General features: G+C 40.6%; 1 protein-coding gene across 2 annotated transcripts in view; it reads right to left on the reverse strand.

Annotated features, from left to right (window-relative positions):
• Cbfb (core-binding factor subunit beta) overlaps positions 1 to 26740 on the reverse strand; it is a 49232-nt gene that overhangs the window by 6135 nt on the left and 16357 nt on the right. The window contains exons 4-5 of one of the 2 annotated variants that reach the window (XM_038312741.1): positions 21080 to 21196; positions 10903 to 10998 (exon numbers count right to left, since the gene is read on the reverse strand). In XM_038312741.1, the coding sequence (XP_038168669.1) occupies positions 10903 to 10998; positions 21080 to 21196 (213 nt within the window). Of the gene's footprint in view, positions 1 to 10871; positions 10999 to 21079; positions 21197 to 26740 lie in introns of both variants that reach the window. The other variant, XM_038312742.1, reaches the window with a different exon arrangement.

Genomic DNA, 26740 nt, shown 5'->3' on the forward strand with positions numbered 1-26740 from the left:
AATATCCACTAATTATTAATTCATTCCATGACATTAAAATAACTTTTTAAAGTAATTTATAATCTAACCAGATGAAAGCATTTTCTAGTCAATGCTGGAGAAAAATCTGTTGTAGTTCCTTGTAGCCGAATTATGTGCTAACAGTGTTCTATTAGCTTAAGTCAAGAGGACAATCAAACTAAAGGTAGTCTCTGGCAATAGACAATACATCAACTGCTACTAGACAAAGGAGGTATTTTTCCCATTCATCTATGACCAAAACACTTCCCAGGCACTGTACAAGCCTGGGAAACTGCTACCTCTGTAGTCAGCAGAAAAAGGCAAAGTTCTACTTTTTTGGCTGTTTGGGAACCAACTATCACCACCACACTAAAAAGCCAAAATCTGAAACAGTTTGGCAACATATCTTTGGTGTTTCAGTTTTAAATTAGAGTGAGCCTACTTAACTGGCATTCCAGACACACTGTGAGCCAAATACTAGATTCCATTAGCCTCCATTCAAAGCACCAGATATTAAGGATCAAGTAGAACAAGCAACTTAAACAGTCAGTGAAATAGCAACTAGAGACAGAACCAGCATTTAAGCCAGGTGTAGTGGTTTTTAAACTGTAGTTGGTTTGAATGAGAATGGGTCCCATAGGGTACTGTCTGAATTCTTGGTCTCCAGTTGATAAATGGGATGATAGGAGGTGTGTCCTTGCTGGAGTTAGTATGTCACTGGGGATTTAGGCTTTAAGGTTTCCAAAGATTCCTACCATTTTGAGTAGGCTCTCTGCTTCCTACTTTCTTTCTTTTTTTTTTAAAAATATTTATTTATTTATTTATTATGTATACAATATTCTGTCTGTATGCCTGCACGCCAGAAGAGGGCACCAGACCCCATTAGAGATGGTTGTGAGCCACCATGTGGTTGCTGGGAATCAAACTCAGGACCTTGGAAGAGCAGGCAATGCTCTTAACCTCTGAGCCATCTCTCCAGCCCCTGCTTCCTACTTTCTGACCAAGATGTGAGCTCTCAGCTGTTCCTATAGCTGTGTCTTTGCTCTACCATGGGCTCTAACCCTTTGAAACCATAAGGCCAACTAAGTTTCTTCTTTTGTAAACTGCTTGATCATGTGTGTCACAACTATAGAAGAGTATGCTCATTCTACACTCCAAAGGTCCTCAAGTAATCCACATCTTCTGAGCTCCCTGAAAACCTTCTAGGAGCCCCAGAGGAAGAGCAATAATCCTTACTCTTGCTTTGACTGGAGCAACCTTTTCTCTATTTTAGATACTGGAACATAATCCAAAATTTCAAATGAAAAACGTTTTTACTGTTTTAAAAGTAGCCTGTTTACCACAACGTGTGGTGGCATATGTCTATAATGCCAGTTGGAATTTGGGAGGCTAAGGCAGGAGGATCAAATGTTTGAGACCTCCCAGCACTCTGGAGGCAGAGGCAGGCGGATCTCTGTGAGTTCGAGACCAGCCTGGTCTACAAGAGCTAGTTCCAGGAGAGGCTCTAAAGCTGCAGAGAAACCCTGTCTTGAAAAAAACAAACAAACAAACAAACAAAAACAAATGTTTGAGACCAACTTGGGCAACATAGTGTTACTCCCAACTCAGTAAAACAAAACAAAGTCTATATGCTAATAATACAGACAACAAATTAAAGAATCTTCAGTTTTTATTATTCTGTTTTAAAAGAGCAACTTTTCTACTTTTTTTTAAAAAAAGATATATTTTATATTTTGTCTGTGTGTCTGTACACACACATGCATATTGGTTTCTCTGGAGGCCAGAAGGTAGTGCCAGATACCCTGCAGTTGAAGTTACAGATGGCCGTGAGCCCTCTGACCCCCATAATGAAACTCCAGTCCTCTGCAAGAGCAGTAAACATTCTTAACTGCTGAGCATCTCCCGAAGGATCCTAAAATCAAATTTTCTTTCTTTCCTAAATAAGGAACAGACACATGGGATACCGGACTCATAAAGTACTAAGGATATATAGTCAAAGTTAAGCCCTCCATTTAGAAAAAAATTATTTTAAATTATGTATATCAGACTGGAGAGATGGCTCAGCAGTTAAGAGCACACTGGCTGTTCTTCTAGAGGTCCTGAGTTTAATTCCCAGCAACCACATGGTGGTTTAGAACCATTTGTAATGAGATCGGGAGTCCTCTTCTGGCCTGAAGGCATGCATGCATGTGGAACACTATATATATAATAAATAAAATCTTTTTTAAAAATTATGTGTATCTGTGTGTGTCTTTGAGTTTGTGGACATTAGTGCAGGTTCCCAGGAAGTTCAGAAGCACCGGATACCAATGGCTCTGGAGTTAAGAGGCAGTTGATATAAACAGCTAACATGGGTGTTGAGAATCAAACTCTAAGAACAGTTAGCATTCTTAACTGCTGAACCATCTCTTTCCAGCTCCCTATGTCTTATTTATAGGTATGCACATGTATGTGCAGATATCCATGGAAGCCAGTAGAACATGTGAGATACCCTGGAGTTGGAAGTTGTTGGGAACTGAATTTGAGTCCTCTGCAAGAGCAATCTGTGCTTTAAATCCAGAGCCATCTCTCCAGTCCCAATAGCCATCCATATTGCCACCTATCCCCCGTATTTGGTTTCCACTAGTTTCCAGTTTCAGTTTCTTATGTCACCTACTCTGCATGTTCAAACAAACATATTCATCTTAAAAATAATTATAGGATATTATACATAATATTCTATACTATTAGTATCTCATTTTATTTTAAGATTATTTAGGTTAAGGCTTCTAAAATATTTTTGCCAGTTCATTTATCATTTGCCAAGTCAATTAAAAGGAAGACAAAATACTGCATTAGTGGAAGCTTTGTCCTAAAAAGACAGAAAAAAGTCAGGCAGTGGTGGTGCACACCTTTGATCCCAGCACTCGGGAGGCAGAGGTAGATATCTGTGAGCTTGAGGCCCAGCCTGGTCTACATAGTGAGTTTCAGGACAGTCAGGGCCACACAGAGAAGTCCTGTCTCAAAAAATGAAACAAGCCAGGTAGTGATGGCACACGTCTTTAATTCCAGCACTTGGGAGGCAGAGGCAGGCGGATATCTTTTGAGTTCGAGGCCAGCCTGGTCTACAAGAGCTAGTTCCAGGACTGGCTCCAAAGCAACACTGAGAAACCCTGCCTTGGGGTGGGGAGAAACAAAACAAAGAAAACAAACCAAAAACAAAAAAACAAACATTAAAGGTGGAAAAAAATCCCCACAAAAACCACAAAACAAAACAAAAAAAAAGAAATGTTAAACCCTACTCTGAATGGTGGATAGAAAACAACAGTTTACAGGTATCAAACTAGATGCATGTACAAGGATTTCAGATAAAGACACCAGTGAAAACGGAAAAGCCTTAAGCCGACCACTTGAAGTTACATTAACTTTACCTAAGTACTAATGTTCATGAGCAGTATCAACATAACTTTAGCATGGCAAGGCTAGAGATTTCAGGTTATTCAAACAGTGGTGGACACCCCTAAGCTTCAGTGCTGCCAAATATCTCAGGCTTTCCAAAGATCATTACTCAGTGCCACCCACGAGTTACCACTGCTCTCTGGCCCTCATTTCCAGTCAGGCAGCAGGACCACCCACTAGAACCAATATTATTCTTCTCTGCCTCAGCCTTTTCTATTCCAGGGAAAATGATTTCTAATGTCCCCTGGCAGATTTTATTTTTCAGCTTAGTCATCTTTATTTCCTATTGCTGTATTGCACAGATGCCCTGGTTAGAAGACTATGGCTTAATTTCTTGCTTTTTCTTCTAGAAGTAAACTATTTGAAAGACAGTATGCCATTTTTCTGGGAGTTTTATTTTTACAAACTGTTATAAGAATAAATTAGATGATATTTAAATCCCAAAGATATGTGATTGCATGTGTCTGTCCCTGTGTGTGTTTTGAGAAGGGTATCACTAGGTAGTCATGGATAACCTGGAACTTGCTATGTGGCATAAGTTGGCCTCAAACTGCAGATATCCATCTATCTGCCCCTCTACTTCCAGAGTAGGCAACCACACCCATCCCCAAAGATGCTTAAATTATAGGGAGAAAATGTTTTCTTTCAGTTTTTCTCCCCTCGAGACAAGGTTTCTCTGTGTAATAGTCCTGGCTGTCCTGGAATTCACTTTTATAGACCAGGCTGGCCTTGAACTCACGGAGATCTGCTAGCCTCTGCCTCCAAGTGCTGGGATCAAAGACGTGCACCACCATGGCCTGGCTTACTGCTGTTATTGGGGTTTTTTGTTTTTGTTTTTTGATTTTTCAAGACAGGGTTTCTCTGTTTAACAGTCCTAGGTGTCTTGGAACTCAATTTGTAGACCAGGCTATCCTCAAACTCACAGAAATCTGCTTGCCTCTATCTCCCAAGTGCCAAGATTTAAGGTGAACGCCACCACTGCTCAGCCAGTGTTGTTGTTTTAAAAAGAGGTAAACAGTCAAGAAAACAAGCTATTAGGAAGTACTCATTGGTAAAACAGGAATGGCAAAATAAACACAAAGCACCATAAGACACACAGACCATAAACCCCTCATCAGCTGCCAGTGTATACTTTGGAGACAAATTCCAGCCCACTGTTTTTAGATGACTGCTTTCTAAAAGAACTAATATTTCAAATTATTGCTATAAAGGACTAGAGCAGTAGTTCTCCATCTTCGTAATGCAGTGACCCTTGTTTTGTTTTTTGTTATTCAAGACAGGGTTTCGCTGTAGTTTTAGAGCCTGTCCTGGAACTAGCTCTTGTAGACCAGGCTGGCCTCGAACTCAAGAGATCCACCTGCCTCTGCCTCCCGAGTGCTGAGATTAAAGGTGTGCGCCACCAATGCCTGGCTTGCAGTGACCCTTTAATAGAGTTCCTCATAAAATTCTTTTCACTACTATTTCATAACTGTAATTTTGCTATTGTTATGAATCAAGATGTAAATATCTGATACGTAGGATATGTATGCTACCCCTATGAAAGGTCATTCAACCCTCAAGGGGTCGAGGCCCACAGGTTGGAAACCACTGGACTAGTGGATCTTAAATCATTGATGAAAATTTAGCCATTTTCTCTGTCTCTAGGCCGCAATGCTTTAGTGTCTAGTACACTTTAGAGGACTAAAAGGGTGCTCCCCAGCCAGAGCATTCAATCAACTGGAGCCAGCCCCGCAGAGCTTTTAGCACTAAGGAAGCACTTTAGCGCTATTATTTCTTTCAGAACACACGGGCTGAGCACCACATTAGTGTTTTCTAAACGTTTCTCATTGAATTGTGACAATTTCTGTCATAAAACTGGAGCTTAAGAGAGACTGGCAAGTGACTGAGCAGGAATGTGAACTGGGCCTAACTACAAAGCTCAGGCTTTCAACTGCTGACTCAACAATGGAATATTGTATCTGAATAAGAAATTACTTGGTACCTCTGCCAACAGGTTTTACTTTTGTGCACAGTCAAACATAAAAACACCAAAATATTTTCAAGTGACAACCCTGTAAATTAACAAAAATACCAAAATATTTAAATCAGATAATTTGTGTTGGGCACAGTGGCACATATTTAGTCCCAGCACTAAGAGATTCTCTGGCAAAGGGGTCTAGGTCAGCCAAGGCTACACAGTGAGACATGTCATAAATAAACAGTTTATACAATAACTGAACCCAAGAAGTATATGAAGGTTTCCTAAGTAACTGTCCCATTAATTCTCAGTTATTTCTTCAACCATATTCATTTACTACAGAAAGACTGACCACTCTCTGTCCTGGCAAATTCATTCCTTTACAAAGTCTTCCTGTCAGGAAAGCCTCCCCAGTCTGATTACCTGGCAAACACATTCTTCTTTTGAATCTCTTCAAGCGTATTCTATTCTGTGAAGTTCCCATGCAGAGACCGACTTACTACTCTCTCTCCTATACAGCCACTGCCTTCCTTTGAACTGTTTTTATGTTAAGTAAGACACTGCAATTACTGGTTTTTATATTCATTTTCTACCAAGACTTAAAGATGTGCAAAGGTATGTGTCTACTGAAAAGTCCAGCACAACGTAGGCTACATTTTAATCAATTAACATAAATCAACATATTTAAGTATCTTTATTAAAATCTTTGCAGAAGCCAGGAGTGGTGGCACATGCTTTTAATCCTCGTGCCCTAGAGACAGAGGCAGACAAGTCTCTGTGAGTTTGAAGTCAGTCTGGTTCACACAGTGAGTTCCAACACAGCCAGAGCTACATAGAGAGTCTTTGCTGAAAACAAAACAAAAATACCCTAGCTCGCAAGCAGGCACGATAGAACTTTTGGAAGATGTCTATTTACCAAGTAAATATAATACTTAAACATGTGGTAGACAACTCACAGGACACAAAGGGCTTCATTTTATAGAATCTCAACGAAGGGAGAACAGATATAGATTTATAGTTGTTTCAACATATGGTTCAATAAATACTTTAACAGAAATAAGAAGAGGTGGCTGGGAGGGGCAACACATGCTTCTACTCCTAGCACTTAGGAGCTGGAATCAGAAGGATCAATAATTCGACTTTGATTCTGTTTATACAGTGAGTTCATCTAGCTCAGCTGGCTTGTGCTAGATGAGACCCTGTGTAAAAACAAACAAACTAAAACCCAAAGCACACATACCACAAAAAGGGAGAATAAGGTAAGAGGGGCAAGAGGAAGGAGGATGAAAAGTGGTGCCAGTCCGGAGGCAGAAAGGGAAGACAAGGGGGAAAGAAATTATGTACTGTGGAAACTAGAGCGGAAGCTGATTAGGCAGGCTTGAGAAGGGTCTACCACAACAAGCTGTCCCTTGATGAAGGGGTAAAAAGCACACTTCACAGAGTACGACAAGCAAAATGGTAAGAAATGTAAAGCATCAAGAATGGTACGCTGGGTGGTGGTGGTGATGCACACCTTTAACCTCAGCACTCAGGAGGCAGAGGCAGGCAGATACCTGAGTTCCAGGACAGTCTGGTTTACAGAGTGAGTTCCAGAACAATCAGGGCTACACAAAACAACCACATCTTGAAAAAAAAAAATCAACAAAATCAAAACAACAACAAAAGAATTGTAAAAGCTTCAAACACACACGCACACACAAAATATCCCCAGGTATGTCTGTCTGTCTTTCTGTCTGTCTCTCTCTCTATCCCTCTATACTATCCTGGCTAAATTTCAATGGATAGACTCATAGACTCAGGCCTCTAGGTAAACTAACTCAACAAAGGAATTATCAATCATTAAAAGACATTGAATCTTACTTAACTCCACAAAGTAACCACTGAATAGGCTTGATATTAGATTTTAGAATTATTCTAAAACAGATACAACATGGTAACACAGAAAAGGAATGACAGCAGTTGATATTAATTTAGTGACATATACTCTAACGGTGCTTTCACATGTAATTAGACCACTTAACCATCACCACGACTCAGATATTTGAGATATTGTATTAAACACTTTTTGTACATGAAGAAACTCATCCTAGAAAGGTGAAGTACTTTATCGCAGGTAGCAAAGTAAGTGACAGAGTCAGAACTCTCCTTTTTGCTCCAGAGCCTGGGTTTGTAACTATTGTTTTTTGTGGATACTCACACACTACTCCCTCCCTGTGTCATACTCTAAATCTCAGTATATAACAGTATATAAAGTAGTTTCTGGCCGGGTGGTGGTGGCGCACGCCTTTAATCCCAGCACTCGGGAGGCAGAGGCAGACGGATCTCTGTGAGTTCGAGGCCAGCCTGGTCTACAAGAGCTAGTTCCAGGACAGGCTCTAAAAAAGCTGCAGAGAAACCCTGTCTTGAAAAACCAAAAGTAGTTTCTGTGCTTGAATTTTTTCTGTATTATTCAACATTGAGTTAAAAACAAAACAAAAAATTCAGCTGGGTGGTGGTGGCTCACGTCTTTAATCCCAGCACTCGGGAGACAGAGGCAGGTGGGGCAGAGGCAGGCAGATCTCTGTGAATTCGAGGCCAGCCTAGTCTACAAGAGCTAGTTCCAGGACAGACTCCAAAGCTACAAAGAAACCCTGCCTTGAAAAACTGAAAAAAACAAAAAACATTTAAAAAATTAAATTGCAGTCAGGTGGTGGTGGTGCATGCATTTAATCCCAGCACTCCACAGGCAGAGGCAGGAGCATGTAGTCTACAGAGTAAGTTCTAAGACAGCCAGGGATATACAGTGAGACTTTCATCACAAAAAAGCAGAAACAATTGAGACCAGCCTGGTCTACAAGAGCTAGCTCCAGGACAGGCTCTAAAGCTGCAGAGAAACCCTGTCTCGAAAACCAAAAAAAAAAAAAAAAAAAAAAAGCAGAAACAAGAACATCTATATTGATCTGCAACAAATGTCTAGAACTTGCTGTCATGTCACAGGAGCCCTGGATTGAACCGAGGTTCCCCTGGAAGAGTAAACTGCTCTAGCCCTCCTCCTTCCCTTTCTCGTTTGAGACTGCTATACAGTCCTAGCTGGCCTGGAACTGTGGCCATTCTCCCATTTCAGTGTCTTGAGCTCTGGAACTATAGTTGAGCTATACCATGCTCAGCATCATAATCTCAGCTTCATAATATGGATTTTAAATACCCTCAAATTACCCAGTAGACATAATTATATTTTTAATACTTTGTGTATACGTGTGCATGCACTCAATACTGTGCACATCTGTGTGTTATTAGTTATCTTTCTTGATCACTTTTCATCTTATTGCTGAAGCTGGGTCTATTACTAACCTGTAGCTCACTAATTTGGTTATTCTAAATAGCCAGCTTGCCCCAAATTCCATCTGTCTCTCAGTTGCTAGGGTTATAGAAAGGCCATCAAGTCCCCTTAGACTTTTAGGTGGTTGGCTCTGGTAACCCAAATTTGCTTTAGTCTCTCTCGCTTTAAAACCATTTGTTTAATATATCCAGAACAGGGTTTCTCTGTGTAACAGCTTTGGCTGTCTTGGAACTTGTTTTTTTTTTAGGTTTTTGTTTTTTTTTTTTTTGGTTTTTCAAGACAGGGTTTCTCTGCGGCTTTAGAGCCTGTCCTGGAGCTAGCTAGCTCTTGTAGACCAGGCTGGTCTCGAACTCACAGAGATCCGCCTACCTCTGCCTCCCGAGTGCTGGAATTAAAGGCGTGTGCCACCACCACCCGGCTGGAACTTGCTTTGTACACCAGGCTGGCCTTGAACTCACAGAGATTCCCACGCCTCTGCTTCCCAAGTGCTGGGATTAAAGGTGTGTGCCACTACATCCTGCTATTTTTGTATTTTTTAATTTATGTGTGCATGCCTGATTGTGTGCCTGTGTACCACACGTGTACAGAAATCCACAGAGGTAAGAAAGACAATTTTGGACCTCCTAGAACTGGAGTTATAGGCAGTTGTGAACTGCCATGTGGGTTCTGAGAATTGAACTCAGGTCCTATGCAAGAGCAGCCAGTGATCTTAAAGGCAGAGCCACCTCTCTCTCACCCCCTAACCCCTTAAAGCCAGTCAAATTCTGTAGTGCATGTTCAGTACACCTTTAGTGACGTGACCCACCACCACTGGGTCAACTTTACCTGCTTTTTAAAAGTTTTCATTTCTTGGACGGGGGAGCTTGACCTCTAGCACTGGGATGAGTGGGGGCTGGGGAGGGAGGCAGAAGGAGACAGATTTTATATTTCCTAAGAGTGTATCTGTTAAATATTAACATTTCTAACTGAAGTCTAGTTAAATCAGGAAAGAATTTTATATAGGTAGATTAAACTCATAGATACTAACATTATACCGAAACAGAAGGAAGGAGTTACTATAAAAATTGAGGTAATGGTTACTTTTGAGGACAGTGAGGTTATAACCAGACATGCATACAGAGGGGATTGTTGTGACATACAAGTTTTACTTTAAAAATAGTTAGAGCTGGGTTGTGGTGGTGCACGCCTTGGATCTCTATGAGTTCGAGGCCAACCTGGTCTACAAGAGCTAGTTCTAGGACAGGCTCCAAAAGCTGCTGATTAGTGCTTTGCTGTATGTATGTATGTATGTATGTATGTATGTATGTATGTACGTATGTATTTATATGTACTAGGCGTGTGCCGGAGATTAGAAAAGGGCACTAGATCCTCTGGACTGGAGTTACAGACAGTCATGAGCTGCCACATGGGTACTGGGAACAAAACCTGGACGCTCTTCAAGAGCATCAAGTGCTCTTAACTTCCAAGCTACTTCTCCAGTCCCTAAGAGAGAGAGAGTGTGTGTGTGTGTGTGTGTGTGTGTGTGTGTATGTGTGTGTGTGTATTCTGTTAACTCCATATTTTGAAAATATTAAGCTGTCCTCTAAAGGGTCACACAAACGACTAAGTCTATTCTATTTCAAAATGATAGACTGGGAATGTGGCTCACGTGATAAAGCATCTTGCCTAGCTCTCCTCAGGTCCAGGGTTAAACTCCCAGCACCATGAAAAAATAGATAAAAAACCTACTTTGGTAATTTTCAAAACAAAGAAAAATAGCATAGAAAAGCAGAAACTAGTATTAAGCTCCAAAGGATTTAGTAATGTTTTAAATTATGTGTTGATAACGAACTACTATCAACAAGAGGCACCTTTACAAAGAAGTGTGTGATGCACACAACTGTGATCGCAGTGCTTAGAAACTGGAGGCAACAGACTGAACAAAGGTACTTAAATCAATGACTGAAAAGAAAATACACCTTGTTATTATTATTGTGAAGATCAATGAGAAATCAATACACAACCTTAAGATTAGAATAATTACATTTTTTACAGCAATTGCATATAATAAATTCAAGCAAGTATAATTTTTAAAAATAAAAGGCAAAATTAAACCATAAAAAAACATTATGCATAAGTATCACAAATATAGCCTGAGAGTTTGGGGAAAGTACTAACCAGTTACTGCCAGCAGCTGTGAAACTCTCACCTCCATTTCCTCCCGGTGAGACCTGTCTCTATCCTCAAATTCACGAGTTCTTCTTCGAGCCTCTTCGAAGGCCTGTTGTGCTAATGCATCTTCCTGCTGTCAGGGTACATGAAATAATTATTTTAATTTTTATTTATGTAAAAAAATTAAAATTTGTGGATTTTTTAAAAGGAAACCAACTGAAGAGTAATTCTCAAAATACTAATACTAACCCCATCCTAATTTCAGAGGTACTTTTACTTTATTTTGGAGTCAGGATCTCATTATGCCCTTGGCTGTTCTGAAACACAATCTTCCTCTCCAGTGCTGAAATCATGGACATTTTCCACCACATTCAAGGAATCTGAACCATCATTGACCTGTAATCATTTTTCTTACTTCCACAGACTGAATTAGCATTTGCTTCTTAGTGGAACCTTTAGTCTTCCCTTCATTTCTATAAACGTTTTCCTAATTTAGAACTTGAAGAGTTTTTGGTTAGGTAAGGCTCCCAAAGACTAATCCTGTTCTATTCTGTATTGCACCCCACTCCTCTCTGCCAGCCAAGTGTATCTAAAGCACAATGTGATCAAGATTCCTAACCTTAAAAGCTCCCTCACTGCCTACACTCTTCGGCAAAAAATGTTCAACCTTTGCCAGTCACATACCACTTAGTATATTATATTTTTGATGGTATATTGGCAGAATCTAAAAGATCCAGAACAACACCAAAAAAGCCATCAATATTCATTTTCTTAGAATCATTACAAAGGTTGGTCATGTGACTTCTGCCAATGAGATAACAGCACAAGTCATCTAATGAAGTTTCCAAGAATTCTATATAAAAGAAATTTCACCATTCTTCCTTCCTGAGAACTGATACAACACCAGAGACCTAGCTATCTGGCAAATGTGAGGCTGGAGGAGCAGGTTTGCAGCAACAGGAAGGAAAGGATCTGGGCCTCTAAAATATAGTAAATGCTATTCCAGGCCTGAGTATGCTAAATAGCTTTCTGTGTGCCATAAGTGGTTTGTCACTGTTAACAAGATTAGTATTTATAATTTTCAGTCAGGCCGCGGTGGCACACAAGTTTAATTCCAGCACTCGGGAGGCAGAGGTAGGTGGATCTGTGAGTTCGAGGCCACACTGGACTACAGGGTGAGTTCCAAATAGCCAGAACTGTTACACCGAGAAATTCTGTCTCAAAAAACCAACCAACCAAACAACAACAATAACAACAACAAAAAAACATAATTTTTATTTGCAGTGTCTATATGATCAAATTTCCATACTTGGGGTTGGAGATGGAGCTTAGTGGTAGAGCATTTTGCCTAGCACACATAAGGCTCCAGGTCCAATATCCAGCACTCAGGAGCAGGAAAGTGCATTCTTTTCTTTTTCCTAAAGTCTTATGTATATGGGTGTGTAAAACTTTAAGACATTTATGAAGCCATTTTTGACAATTCTGAATCCTCTCAGCCTCTGTGCTTTAGTGCTTCTCCTCCTCCCCTGGGAACCAAGGACCTAACAGCTACACATGCACGTACTCAGTTCCTGAACAATTACCCATATACGTATGTTTTGATTCAGTCCCCTGGGAAACGGGGTCAAAATGACCTCTTACCTCATCTGATCTGGCAACAGCTCTCCAGCCAATTATTGGTAATAGCCCTTTCAAATAAGCCAATCACAACCTCCCTTGCTTCAATGGCCTTCTCCTTTAAAAGTAGCCTGTACCAGCTAGTTGGGGTCTCTCGGCTTCCCGAATGCTGAGGGACCCTGTCATGACAGAATTAATAAAATCCTCATGCTTTTGCATCAGCTGTGGTGTATGAGATGGTCTCTGGGGGCGACTCCTCCTCGGTGTTTGGACGCTAGAGTCCAACAGGTGCTTTAGCTGCATGTGTGTCCATGTATTACTTGTGTGCCTGAGTACTTAGTTGTGAGCTGCTATATGGGTGCTTAGAATTGAAAACAGGTTCTCTAGAAAAGTAGCCAGTGCTAACTGCTGAGCCATCTCTCCAGCCCAGAACACATTCTTATGATATACCTACTAGTGTTAGGACCCAAGGCAAGATACTTAATTTCTCTAAGCCTCAGTAAATTCATATAAAATATTGGCATAGTAGTACTTCACATCCTTGTTACAATAAACAAGATAACACTGTCTTACTTAGGGTTTCTATTGCTGTGAAGGGTTCCCTTACAAAGGGAAACAGTTAAAAGGAGCTAGCTTACAATTCACAGGATCAGTCCATTATCATCATGGCAGGTGGCATGCAGGCAGACATGGTGCTGAACAAGGAGCTGAGAGTTCTACATCTTGATCCACAGGAAGCAGGAGTCCGTGTCCCATGTGCATAGCTTGAGCATATGAGGCCTCAGAGCCAGCCCCCAGAAACACACCTCCTCAATGAGGCTATACCTTCTAATGGTGCCACACTCTATAGGCCAACTATTCAAACACATCAGTCTATGGGGCTATTCAAACTACCACAACACACTAAAAATACTTAAGACAGTATTCAATAAATGCCATTAATTTAAAAACACTTATGGACTTATAAAAGTCACACACTTAACATAATTACTCATATCTACTGTTATCATCATCATTTTTGCCCCGTCAATGCTTAAGAATGCATGGGCAGCCCGTTTATGGCGGTTCTCCAGTTGCTCCTATCCTGGGCAGTTCTAGATGCCTGTGTTATTGTCATACCCACGGTTCCAGTCTTCCTTTATGCTGTCTATCCAGTGTCTTTTGGGCCTTCCTCTTCGCCTCATCCTGTGCACTCTTCTAAGCAGTGCTATCTTTGGGTATCTGCTGTCATTTTCAAACATGGCCGAAGTATCTCAAGCACTGCTGCCATATCCTTTAGTTTACTTCCTTCTTTAGATGGAGCTATTTCTTAATGTCCCCATTGTGCAGCCTTTCGACGCCTAGAATCCTCCTGAGACATGCCATCTCAAACACATTCAGCCACTGTTCTGAGGAATGCTTCATCATCCAGGTTTCAGAGTTGTAAAGTCAGCTCAAGACAAGTGTCTCATACACTTGTAATTTTGTTGTTGTTATTGTGTCTCTTGCTGACCAAACCTCTCATAGTGTCCTGAATGCAGCCCTCCCTATCCCTATCCACCTCTTGACATCTGAAATAGTTCCCCTCCTTTGAACAGAGGTTTCCTCCCAGATGGACCAAAGCTGACTATGTTTGCTTGAGGTTCGATTCTTTATTACAATGTTTAAAATCCTTGTTTTCCCTTCCCAAGGGGGGGGAGCGCAGGCTGCAGCAAGGGGTGGAGTGGAGGGAGAGAGGGGAGGGAGGGAGGGAGGAGGAGGAGGGATGCAGGGAAGGAAAGAAAGAAGAAAGACCTCCCTCCCTCCCTCCCTCCCTCCCTCCCCCCTCCCTCCTCCCTCCCTCCCTTCCTCTCTTCCTTTCTTCTTTCTTTCTTTCTTTCTTTCTTTCTTTCTTTCTTTCTTTCTTTCTTTCTTTCTTTTTTCTCAAGACAGGGTTTCTTTGTAGCTTTGGACCCTGTCCTGGAACCAGCTCTTGTAGACCAGGCTGGCCTTGAACTCACAGAGATCCGCCTGCCTCTGCCTCCCTAGTGCTGGGATTAAAGGTGTGCGCCACCACTGCCCAGCTTGACATTTACTTTCACACCATTGTGAAATTGACATTGGCTTTCACTGACTTCCACCACTCTATTTTCCATGGCCTGCAGCTCATTTGGACTTTCAGCAAGTAGTGCTGCATCATTGGCAAAACTCAAGTTATTGATTCGCACACCATCCATCTGCCCGACACCTCATCTTCCATGGCTGTTGCTATTATTAATTCCAGGGATATATTAAAGAGTAGTAAGGAGAGGACGCATCCCTGCAACACTCCCACCACTGTCTAAAACCGATCACTTAGTTCTCCACAAACTTTGACTGATGCAAAGGTATCTTTGTAGGTATTTTCTAGTATTCTTATGATTTTCTCTGGGGACCTGTAGAACCTCATTGTTTCCCAAAGTCCTTTCCTCCAAAAGCTATCGAATGCCTTCCTGAAGTTGATGTAACAGACATATTCCAAATTCTTTATATTTTTGTGCCAGCTGCCTCAAAGTGAAGACCTGATCAACTGTGTTCCAGTTAGCTCTGAATCTGCACTGGGTCTCTGCTAGGATTTCCTCTGCTCTGCCCTTGATCCTTTGGAGGATAATGGAGAGATCTTGCGGCTATGACACAACAAATTAATGCCCCTGAAATTTGAGCAGTCTAGCTTGTCCTTATAGCGTATGGGAATTATGACTGAGTGCTTCCATTCTGTGAGAATCATTTCATGTTCCCATATCTCTATGAAGAGTGAGGCCCCTGAGCCTACTGTGTATTACTGTACACTGCATATCTACTATACTTTCAGAATATTCTATACAAGCCTGAGGTACCTAGAAAAGAAAGCTGACCATTCCCAAGGTTATTCTATTACCAGTGAGGTATCAACTGGAACATACCTACTAATGACAAGGTATTCCTTCTGTTCTGTTCATTTATTTGCTCATTTTTTATTCATTCAGTGCATGTGCACACACTGCAGCTTAGATATAGAGGTTAGAGAACAACCTGCAGGGGCTGGTTCTCTCCCACCACGTGTGGCTTGTGGATCTAACTCAGATCATCAGGCCTGGTGACAAATGCTTCTACCCTATGCCATCTCACTATCCCTTATTCATGTTTCATTTATTTCACAAACATTTACTTAGCTTTTATTATGGGCAGGCCATTGTGCCCATAATATGAACATAAAATGAAGCAATATTGTTTTTCTCCATATAGCTGCTGGGGCTGGTGGTAAACAAACAACCAACCTAATTAACAAACCAACATAGTTATTAACTGTGATTATGTACAACAGAGGGAACTGGGAGGATAAAACAAGAGTGTATGAGCTGTGAGCTAATTCCCTAAGAAAGTTGTTTACTGAGATACTGTGTACTCTAGAAATGGGTATAAACTTTCCACATGAAATGACTGAGAAGTATTACTAATTGCTGCAGAACAATGAGCTAGGAAAAACTTGAGAGTTCTCTATTTCCTAGCTCCAACTCTGTCATGGTCTTTTCTGGTGAAAGTGAGATGCGTATGTAGTGAACAGATTCTCACTCTCAGCAAATGGTAAAACGGGAAAGCCGGTAGGTATGACCAGTGTCATTCTGGTCCTTTAGCATTTCCCTTTTAAGGATACTACCTACTAATAAAATTACCTGCTCCCCCATGAAAAGACAGTAATGGTTAGGGACTAGTAACTTTATCGAGTCTCCTGGGCCGTGTGCCATACTAACTTAATAATCCACGGACTATGTGAGAACATGTATAAAGCAGCCATTTGGGGCCAACATAACAAAGTTGGAGTGGGCCATCATGGCCTATACCTGTAACCCACTATGTGGGAAGTAGAAGCAGGAGTACAGCTGAGTTTTGGAGTTAAGATACCAGCCTGAACAATATCAAGAGTCTTCAGAAAACAACAAATCAGGGATAGAGAAATGATAGAGAGCACTGGCTGTTCTTCCAAAAGACCCAGGTTTGATTCTCAGAGTCCACACAGCAGCTCACAAACATCTGTAACTCCAGTTCCAGGAATGTGATGCCCTCTTCTGGTCTCTGTGAGCACAAGACATATAGTGCACAGATATACACACATGCAAAATATCCCTACACATAAAACAACAAAACAACCCCCACGCATACACACACAAAATAGGCTAGAGAAAAGGCTCAGCAGGTAAAGCACTTGCTGTGTAAACATGAGGACTGAGCCGTATGTGGGAAGCTGGGCATTCCATAGCACATCTGCAAACTTAGCTTTAGGGAGGTGGAGACAGGTGGATGCTGAAATTCATTGGCTAGCAAGTCTATCCAAATTGGTGGATTCCAGGTTTTATGAGACAATATCCCAAAAAATAAGGTAGAGAACAAGGGAGGAAAGCCTCTATTACCGACCTGTAGCCTCCACATTCAGACACATAATATGCATTCACATCAATATAACATAAGCACAGAGATAGATTTAATTTACCCACAAACAACAGCAACAACAACAAAAATCCTGAAGCAGGCCCCAAGAGATGACTCAGGAAGCAAAGGAGCTTCTGTCAATCTTGGTGACCGTATTTTGATCTCCAGAACTCATATGGAGAGAAATGACTTCTGTCAAGTTGTCTCTTGTCCTCTAAATAAACACACACATGATCTCTCCCTCTCCCTTTCTCCCTTTCTCTCTCCCTTTCTCTCTCCCTCTCTCTCTCCCTCTCTCTCTCTCGTCCTGTCCTGGAACTCGCTCTGTAGACCAGCTGAACTCGAACTCACAGAAATCCACCTGCCTCTGCCTCCTGAGTGCTAGGATTAAAGGAATGTGCCACCATAGCCAGCCCTCTCTCATTTTAAATTAGTTGAAGGGATGGCAAGATGGCTCAATGTGTAAAAGCACTTGCTGCCAAATTTAATGACCCAAATTTGATTCCCATAATCCACATGGTAGAAGACAGATTCCTACAAGTTGTTTCTGATCTCCACACATGTGCCAAACACACATGTACACTTCAGAATACATAAAATCAATACACTGAAAATCTAATTAAAGTATTTAATTGTGAAGTGTAAAATTTTTAGAGAATTATATCTGAAAAATCAGGCATATTAGAAACTAAAACTAAAGCAAAAGAAAACAAAACCCCCTGAAAGTTGGGTATGTCTCACAGCTGTAATCCCACTGCTCTGGAGGTAGAGGCTGGAATGTCTTAAGTTCAAGATTCTCCTGAGCTACATATGCAGTTCAAGGGCAGCCTGGGTTATACGAGACCCTGTTTAAAAACAAAGGGTAACAGCAAGGTAGAGACACAGCTCTATAGCTGTCAAGGTAAGATTTTTATTGTTGTGATAAAACCAAAGCAACTTGGGGAGGAAAAAGTTTACTTCCCTTACACTTCCATATCACAGTGTATCATGGAAGGAGATCAGGGCAGAAACCTGGAGGCAGAAGCTGATTCTGAGGCTATGAAGAAGTGTTGCTTACTGGCTTGCTCATTAGGGCTTGCTAGGACTGTTATCTTTTATCACCTAGGACCACTGGCCCAGAGTGGCACCACCCACAATGATCTGGGTCTTCCCCATCAATCACTAATTTAAAAAAAAATGAGCAGCCAGGTGGTGGTGGTGCACACCTTTAATCCCAGCACTTTAATCCCACACACTTTAATCCCAGAGCGGCAGAGGCAGGAGGATCTCTGTGAGTTCAAGGCCAGCTGGTTTACAAAGCAAGTTCCAGGGCAGGCTCCAAAGATACAGAGAAACCTTGGCTCAAAACACCAAATAAGTAAATAAATAAATAAATAAAGCCACCAAACTTGCCTATAGTTCAATACTTCAGAGGAAATTTCTAAACTGTGAGTCTCTTTTCCAAAGTGACTCTATCTTGTATTAAGCTGACCTAAAACTAGCCAGCACAGTGCTTAAGAGCACTTGTTACAAAGAACCATGGTTTGTTCTCAGCACACACAGGGCAGCAACACCCATACTCCATTTCCAGGGGATCTAAACCCTCTTCTAGCCTCCACAAGCACCAGGCACACAATATACATACATGAAGGCTGTGATAGTTTGACTAGGAATAGCCTCCGTAGACTCATGTGTTTGAACACTTGCCCATAGGCAGTAGCACTATTAGGAGACGTGACCTTCCTTGTTGGAGTTAGGTGTGGCCTTGTTAGAGGAAGTACATCACCATGGAGAAGGGCTTTGAGGTCTCTGATTCCTAAATTAGGCTTAGTGTGGTATTCACTTCTGCTGTCTGTGGATCAAGATGTAGAAACTCTCAGCTACCTCTCCAACACCATGTCTGCCTGTGTGCTGCTTCCTGCCATGGACTAAACCTCTGAACTGTTTTTCTTTATACAAGTTGCTGTGGTCATGGTGTAGCTTCATAGCAATATAACACTAAGACAAAGGAAACTATCTAACTGCAACTTGATATGCCATGTTTGGTTGATAGGCATAGGAGGCCTGCCCCTTTCTGAAGAAAATCAAATGGGGGGATGCTAGGGGGAGAGGTTGGGAAGAGAGGAGTGAAGGGAAACTGGCTGAGATGTTAAAAAATGATTATAAACACTAAAAAGTCTTTTTTTTAAAGACAGCATTGACACATTAAATTTACATGCACAAATCTGCAAATTAAAGAAACTAAAATAGCACCATTACCATTAATTTACAGGTCTACAATTATGTCCCCAGTTATGGTCAAATTTTCTTCTACCATGAATATAAAACTATATAGAAAAATATTTTTACAGAAAGAAAAACAGCTCAGTAGAAAAATAGAAAAGGTTCTTTGCCAGAATTTTACTAGTGAGGTTATTCCGTTGAAAGATAAATCAAATTATTTCCTTTGAAGATTAAAGGGAACTGGGCTGGGGAGATGGCTCAGTCAGTAAAGTACCTAATTCACAAGCTTGAGAACCTGAAACCCAAGCAAAATTGTCAGGAGAATCTTTGGGGCTTGGTTGTTAACCAATCTAACTGATTAAAGTCTAGGACAGTGACTTTCTTAAAGGAGGTAGATGGCATTCTTCCAAGATGACACCCAAAGTTGTCCTGTGTGTTCCACATTCTCTTGTGCAGATACACACATACACGCATATATTTATGCACACGGAAAAAAAAACAGATTAAAGAAGTCATGCCAACCAGATGGTGGCGGCACATGCCTTTAATTCCAACACTCAGGAGGAAGAAGCAAGCAGACCTGAATTCAAGGCCAGTATGGCGTACAGTGTGAATTCCAGGATAGTCAGCGCTATACAGAGAAATTGTCTCAAAAAAAAAAAAAACAAAAACAAAAGAGAGAGAATGACAATGATTCTTCAGGCTAAATTTAAAGAAGGCTAATTTGTAAAAAAGAAAAGTCAAATAGAATTTCTGGAATTTAAAATTACTGAGGTAGGTCTCTGAGTTTGAGGCCAGACTGGTCAACATAGGGAGTTCTAGCAAGGACTATAGAAAGATCCTTTCTCAAGAGGAAATGAGACAGAGACAGGGAGTACATATGTCTATGTGTCTGACTATGGTGTATGTATGTACGTTCATGAAGGCCAGAAAAGAACAGAATGTTGGGTAGCTGATTCAACCACTCTTCATCTTGCTCTCACCAGCCTATATACCAGGATAGCAGCCACAAACCCCTGCAATCCTCCTGTCTCTAACATTCCTTTCTCCCAGTGCTGGGGTTACAGGACTACAAGGGTCATGCTTGGCTTTTTATTTGGTTGCTGGAACACAGACAGGCATTCGTGTCTCTCCAGCAGCAGGAAGTATATAAGATATAAGGACTCAGCTGCAATTCCAGCAAGCGTGAAGGAGAGGTAGGTGGATCAGGAGTTTAAAACCAGCCTCTACAGCATACTGAGTTTGACCCTTTTCAAAAAACAAAAAAGGAAAAGAACAATTTGAAAACAAAGGCGCAGTGATGCACACCTGTAACTCTAATACTCACGAGGCAGAGGGAGGTAAAGGTAGGAGAATTAGCATGTATGTCAAGTCAGCCTGATCTATACACTGATTTACAGACCAGCCAGGACTATAGACACTATCTCAAAATAAACAAAAGCAAAACCATACTCCTGTCTGACTAGTTTTGTGTCAACTTGACACAAGTGAGACTCATCAGAGAGGAGGAAATCTCTCCTTGGAATCAGGTTGTAGATAAGCATTCAGGGCATTCTCTTAACTGATGATGATGGTGGAGGGTCCAGCTCATTGTGGGTAGTACCAAACAAACCTTTCCCCCCAACTTAGGTATTGGTACGTCATTCACAGCAATGATAACCCTAACTAAGACACTACTACTCTTTAATTTTAAAAATGTTTTTTATTGTATTTTATTTGTTTTGTGGGTGTGTTTGTGTGTATGGGCACACACCTGTTATAGCATGTGTATGGAGGTCAGGGGACAGCTTATAGGAGTTGGTTCTCCCCACCACGTGGGTCCTAGAGACCAAACTCAGGTCCTCAGGCAAGGCAGCAAGTGCCCCTTATCTGCTAAATCACCTCCAAAGCCCAAACACACTACTCTAAAGATAAGGTAAAATAGTTCCCCAAAGACAACATTAGGAGCTAAATAAAAGGACTATCTCCAACAAAGCCTGAAATCACCCTACCTGGGCTCGCTCCTCATCAAACTCCAGGCAACCCATACCATCCAATCTGTGGAGATCAATCCAGCCCTTCCAGATAACACATACACCATTCAGAATCATGGGAGCCTTCAAGTACACCTAAAAAAAAAAAAAACATAAAAAAAAGACAGTTGAAAACCAACAAAAAGTCATCAGACCTAATGTATATGGATATTTTGTCTACCAGTACATCTACACACCAGAAGAGGGCATTAGATCCCACAGGACTACAGTTTCAGATGGTTCAATTTCCAGTTGAGACAGGGTTTCCTTGTAGTTTCTAGAGCCTGTCCTGGAACTAGCTCTTGTAGACCAGGCTGGCCTCGAACTCAGAGATCCACCTGCCTCTGCCTCCCGAGTGCTGGGATTAAAGGCGTGCGCCACCACCGCCTGGCTGAGCTAAAGTCACTTTAAGCAGAATTTGCAAACTGAGATTTCAGTCAAGTTAATTCTCACATTGGCTGACTTTTCTCAAAAATAAGGATGCTCGCCGGGCGGTGGTGGCGCACGCCTTTAATCCCAGCACTCGGGAGGCAGAGGCAGGCGGATCTCTGTGAGTTCGAGGCCAGCCTGGTCTACAAGAGCTAGTTCCAGGACAGGCTCTAAAAAAGCTTCAGAGAAACCCTGTCTCGAAAAACCAAAAAAAAAAAAAAAAAAAAGGATGCACAAAGAAAGAATGGTTACTAATATTACTCAAGATAAATATTGTATTATGACACAGATATAAACCGAGAGAAATTTATCATAGTTCCTACAGTCTTCACTGCCATAATGTCAAGCTGCCATGGATCTCAGAATGACTGTGAACTCAGAAGCATTCTACTTCCACTTTAAATGCTGAGACTATAGTCAGTCACCACACATGCCAAGCATGGCTGTGCTTCCCAGCACTCTAGAGGCAAACACAGGTAAATCTTTGCGAGTTCAAGGCCAGCATGGTCTAGAATGTGCATTCCAGGACAGTCAGAGCTACACAGAAACCCCATCTCGAAAACAGAACTTCATGTAGCCCAGGCTGGCCTTGAACTGATCCTGGCTATTTTAAAAACTGCTTTTCTTTATATCTTCTCTACTTCACTTAACACAGGCTTCTTAATGAAAATAAGCATAAATTTAAATCATTCACTGCCTTGAATAAGATATTTAAAATTCAGAGGAAGTGGAACTGCAGTGAATTTTCAAAGCTCCAAATAACCAAACACATCTTCAAAAGTGAGTTTTTCACCTACATATACAAGACAAGTCATCACTGGATGAGTCTAGTGTTTTATGAACAAAACTGGCATTTTTATTACTTCTACGACATTAAAAGGGTAGGAAAGTTTCTCATTTTAAGAGAAAAACTGGCACGCCTTTAATCCCAGCACTTAGTAGGCAGAGGAAGGCAGATATCTGTGAGTTCTAGAGCTAGCCTGATCTACAGAATGAGTTCCAGGACAGTCAGTGCTACATAGAGAAACTGTCAAAACCAGACAAAAGAAAACAAACAAACAAAAAAAAAACCCAGACCAAAACAGAGAAAAGCTGAAATTATCCTTTCTTCTTCATTCAATTCGGTAATCTTCTATGTTTTTCTCCTTATGCTAAGAACAAGCTTTTTTAAAATAAATGTTTCGATAAACCCGAAGAACCAATTTCTACTAATAGAAGAAGAAGAAAAAGGAGGAGGAGGAGGAGGAGGAGGAGGAGGAGAAAGCTCTCCAAAAACTATGGCTCTAGTTTTTCTCCTATTTGAGCAAGGGAAACAGTTTGCAGTTGTAGTTAAAACCGTTTAACCACACATTTCCTTTTGTTCTGATAAGTGCTCATTCCTTTCTACATTATAAATATATTTATTTATTTATCCTTTTTTGAGAGAGTCTGATGAAACCCAGCCTGGCCTCTAACTTGATCTGAGGCTGAGAGTGACCTTGAACTCCTTCCTTCTTCCTCGTGCTGGTGAGCACACCTACTCACTCCCAAGTCCAGGCACGTTAACTCATCAGTGTGCACCTCGAGTCCAGTGACTATGCTAACCTCCCACTCAGTACCCAGAGAAACCTAACAACACTTGGCTTACCACACCTCCAAAGAAGATTTCACTCCTTACAGCACATGACAGAGAGCGTGACATCTCACTACCAAAGCCTCCACTATGCTAAATTCTGATACCAATCATGGCTAAAAAGGTCAACTTCATGTTACTTTTAAACCAGATTTGTGTTCTTCGTAAATGGTTTATATCTTTTAGAACTGCAGATTCTACCATTTCTTAGCTTACTCATATTAACTAACATCCACAGTCAAAAATATTTCTCTTATGAAATTCGTTTTTTAAAGCGCATCTTTTACTTCTTTATAAATCTTTCATGAAAAGGAGACCACCACGGATCTGTTTTGGGAAATTCCTAAATGGCTTTAGAAAAATGGATACATTCATTATGAAGAATAATGTCTGGACTCCCAATTTAAAATAACATCTAGATGATCCTGGTGATTTATTTAATGATCACACTGAAATAAACAGTTTTATGCATAATCTTCAAAGTAAATTTTGGTGCTTTTATATATTTATGAAAACCAGGCCTCAAAGTCTGAAGAAAATATACTGCTGTCTCTTAACAACTGGTATTTTGTAATGTTAATTCAATAATGTCATTTAAACACAAAGACATTTATTTCATTGAAAATGATGCCTTATTTCAAACTTTGAAAAGAAAGGTTTTATATGCCCCCAAATGAAGCTCAACTGTCCTGGAAAAAAATATGTTATAGAAATGGATTCTACAAAGCCTTAAAAACTAGTAAACAGATACAGCCAATCACAGAAGAAACAAAGCAGATTATCTTTCCAAAAGCTAAATACTACAGAACTAGACTTCACGGATTTAAGTGACTATAGCTTCCCTTAGGGGGGAAAAAAGTAAAAGCTGGTTTATTAGAATTTAACTCAAGATCTAAACAGCAATATTTTTGATATCATATTGAATCCAAGTTATATAAATCACTTTATTTTTAACTTATGGCTTCAAATTCCCCATCATTCAAGCCACAAAGAAGTTCAATAAAGACATATTTGTATCATCCAACTATACTATTAACACAAGGGCACATTATTCGGACATACAAAGGAATGAATGCTGGACACGATGGCCCGTCTCTGATTCCAGCACTGAGAAGGCTAACGTGGAAGGAGCACTACAGACTCAAGGTAAGCCTGTACTACACAGGATGACCACCTCAAAACAAACAACCCCCACAACAAAACAAAAAAGCAAACAACAAAAATAAAAATCAAAGTATTGCCTCTATAACACAGATGAACCCTAAAGCTACTATACTAAGTGAAAAGTCAGGAAAAGGCCAAAATTTAAAATCAACCACAACAGACAAATTTAGAGGAGCTAGAAAGAAAATATGAGATTTCAGTTTTCTTAGAGATCTGGGCTGATATTATAAATATGGTGGCCACTAACAATACTATGGGTTTAAATCTAGAGGAAGGGAAGAGAGATTCCTTGAGGAATAAACAGGAAATGAGGACTGATGAAGAACTTGGAGAAAGTCCAACTTTTCAATTTGGCAGAAGTAAATAATGCAGAGCAGACGATGAACAGCCATTACTAAACGAGAACATGCATTATAACCACAGGGCCAAGTTCTCCTTTGTTGACTACACTATATCAGAGACTCACCCACCTCTGCATGCCCAAGTTCAGAAAACCCATAAGGAGGTTTGACTTTAAATGTCTATTTCAGTAAAACCAGAAACTGTAAAATTCCGAATAGTTTACTTATGAATCCAGGTGCATTTTTCTAAAGAATATTATTTTCATTAGCTTTTCAAAGAGGCATGCAAAGCAAAAAAGAATTCAGTATGACGGTAAAAACTCTGCTAATCCTCCTTCATAGATGGACTCCAAGGACTCTGTAGAATAATAGACCAAAATATGGTAAGTGCTCCTCCTTCCAGTAAATGAGGGGAGAGACACAGAGATAGGGGGAGGGAGAGGGAGAGAGACAGTTGTGTGTTAGTTGTTAGTGGAGATTAAACCTTTCCATGTATTAACAAGTAAATATGACACTGAGCAAGACACCTAACCTCACTCCTTTTAACTCTACTTCCCCTTAGACAGCTATAATAAATAAAAACAAACTGGTAAACTTGGGTCCTGAAATTTAAGTGTCAGAAGAAGGGTATGAAAAAGTCTGATCAATTTCTCATTTATTAACTTGTACAATATTTCATTCTTTGAAGGTCTAGAGGTTGCATGTTCTAAGAATAAGCAATCTGGAAGTAGCAGTGGCATCTTCAATTCAGCTGTCCTTCCCCCTGCCACACCAATCCCATTTAGGAAAGATTCTATCTAAGTAGCTGAGGTGACGCAAACTGAAAGTAGAAAAGCTATGCTTCAAAGAACTACTTTGAGTTCTGAAGAAGATAATTTTGAGATAAGCAAAGCACAATGATTGAAAATTTATAAACCTAACCAATGCACATCAATATTCAATCATAAATCAATATGCACAGAAATCAACCTTAAATCTATTGGCAAAAGGAAGAAGTAAAGATGTCATTCTTCAAAAAAATTTTTTTTTCAATTGGAAAGAGTATTTCTCTTCTCCATAATACAGACTGATAAACTGGGTATGGTGGCACATACCTTTAATCCTTGCACTTGGGAGGCACAAGCAGGTAGATCTTGAGTTTGAGGCCAGCCTGGCCTACAGGAAAGTTCCAGGATAGCCAGGACTACACAGATAAACCCTGTCTTTAAAAAAAAAAGCAAAATAGGGCATATCCAGGACAGCCAGGGCTGTTACACAGAGAAACCATGCCTCATAAAATTAAAAGACAACGACAAAGCTGGGCGGTGGTGGTGCACGCCTTTAATCCCAGCACTCGGGAGGCAGAGGCAGGCAGATCTCTGTGAGTTCGAGGCCAGCCTGGTCTACAAGAGCTAGTTCCAGGCCAGGCTCTAAAAAAGCTGCAGAGAAACCCTGCCTCGAAAAAAACAAAAACAAAAATAGTAAAAAATATAAACTGATAATATTCAGTTTGCTTACATGTATGTCTGTGTACAGTATTTGTGTTGCCTGGTGCCCTAAAGGTCAGAAGAATGCATCCATTAGCTCTTCTGGAACTAGAGTTATGGATTGTTTTAAGCTGCCCTGTGGGTACTGGGAAAGATACCAGTGTCCTTTGAAAGAGTAGCTCTTAACTACTGAGTCATCTCTCCATCCCCCATAAATATTTATATATTTATTAATAAAAGAGTAAAAAAATAGAAAAGTTCTTAGCTTCCCTACATTAATCATTTCCAAACTACTTATATTTTGTTATTGTTTATTTGAGGTTTTTGTTTTTGAGACAGGTTCTCACTGTGTAGCACAGTATGGCTTTGAACTCACATGCCTTCCTGTCTTCATCTCCTAAATGCTGGGATTATAGGTGTGTACCACCGTGCCTGGCCTTCAAACTACTTATTTTCATTTACCAGCACAACATTCCTCACATTTTACAATGATTGCTGGAAATATATCTCCTTTAGTAAAAATTAAGACAACGATTAAGTAAAAATCCAGACCACCACAAAAACACTGCTTACACATACATTTCCACCAAAGCTCTACACGGCATTTTTTTTAAGGGAAGAGCTATCC

This window comes from Arvicola amphibius, chromosome 15 (assembly GCF_903992535.2).
Source record: "Arvicola amphibius chromosome 15, mArvAmp1.2, whole genome shotgun sequence".
Taxonomy (NCBI): Eukaryota; Metazoa; Chordata; class Mammalia; order Rodentia; family Cricetidae; genus Arvicola; species Arvicola amphibius.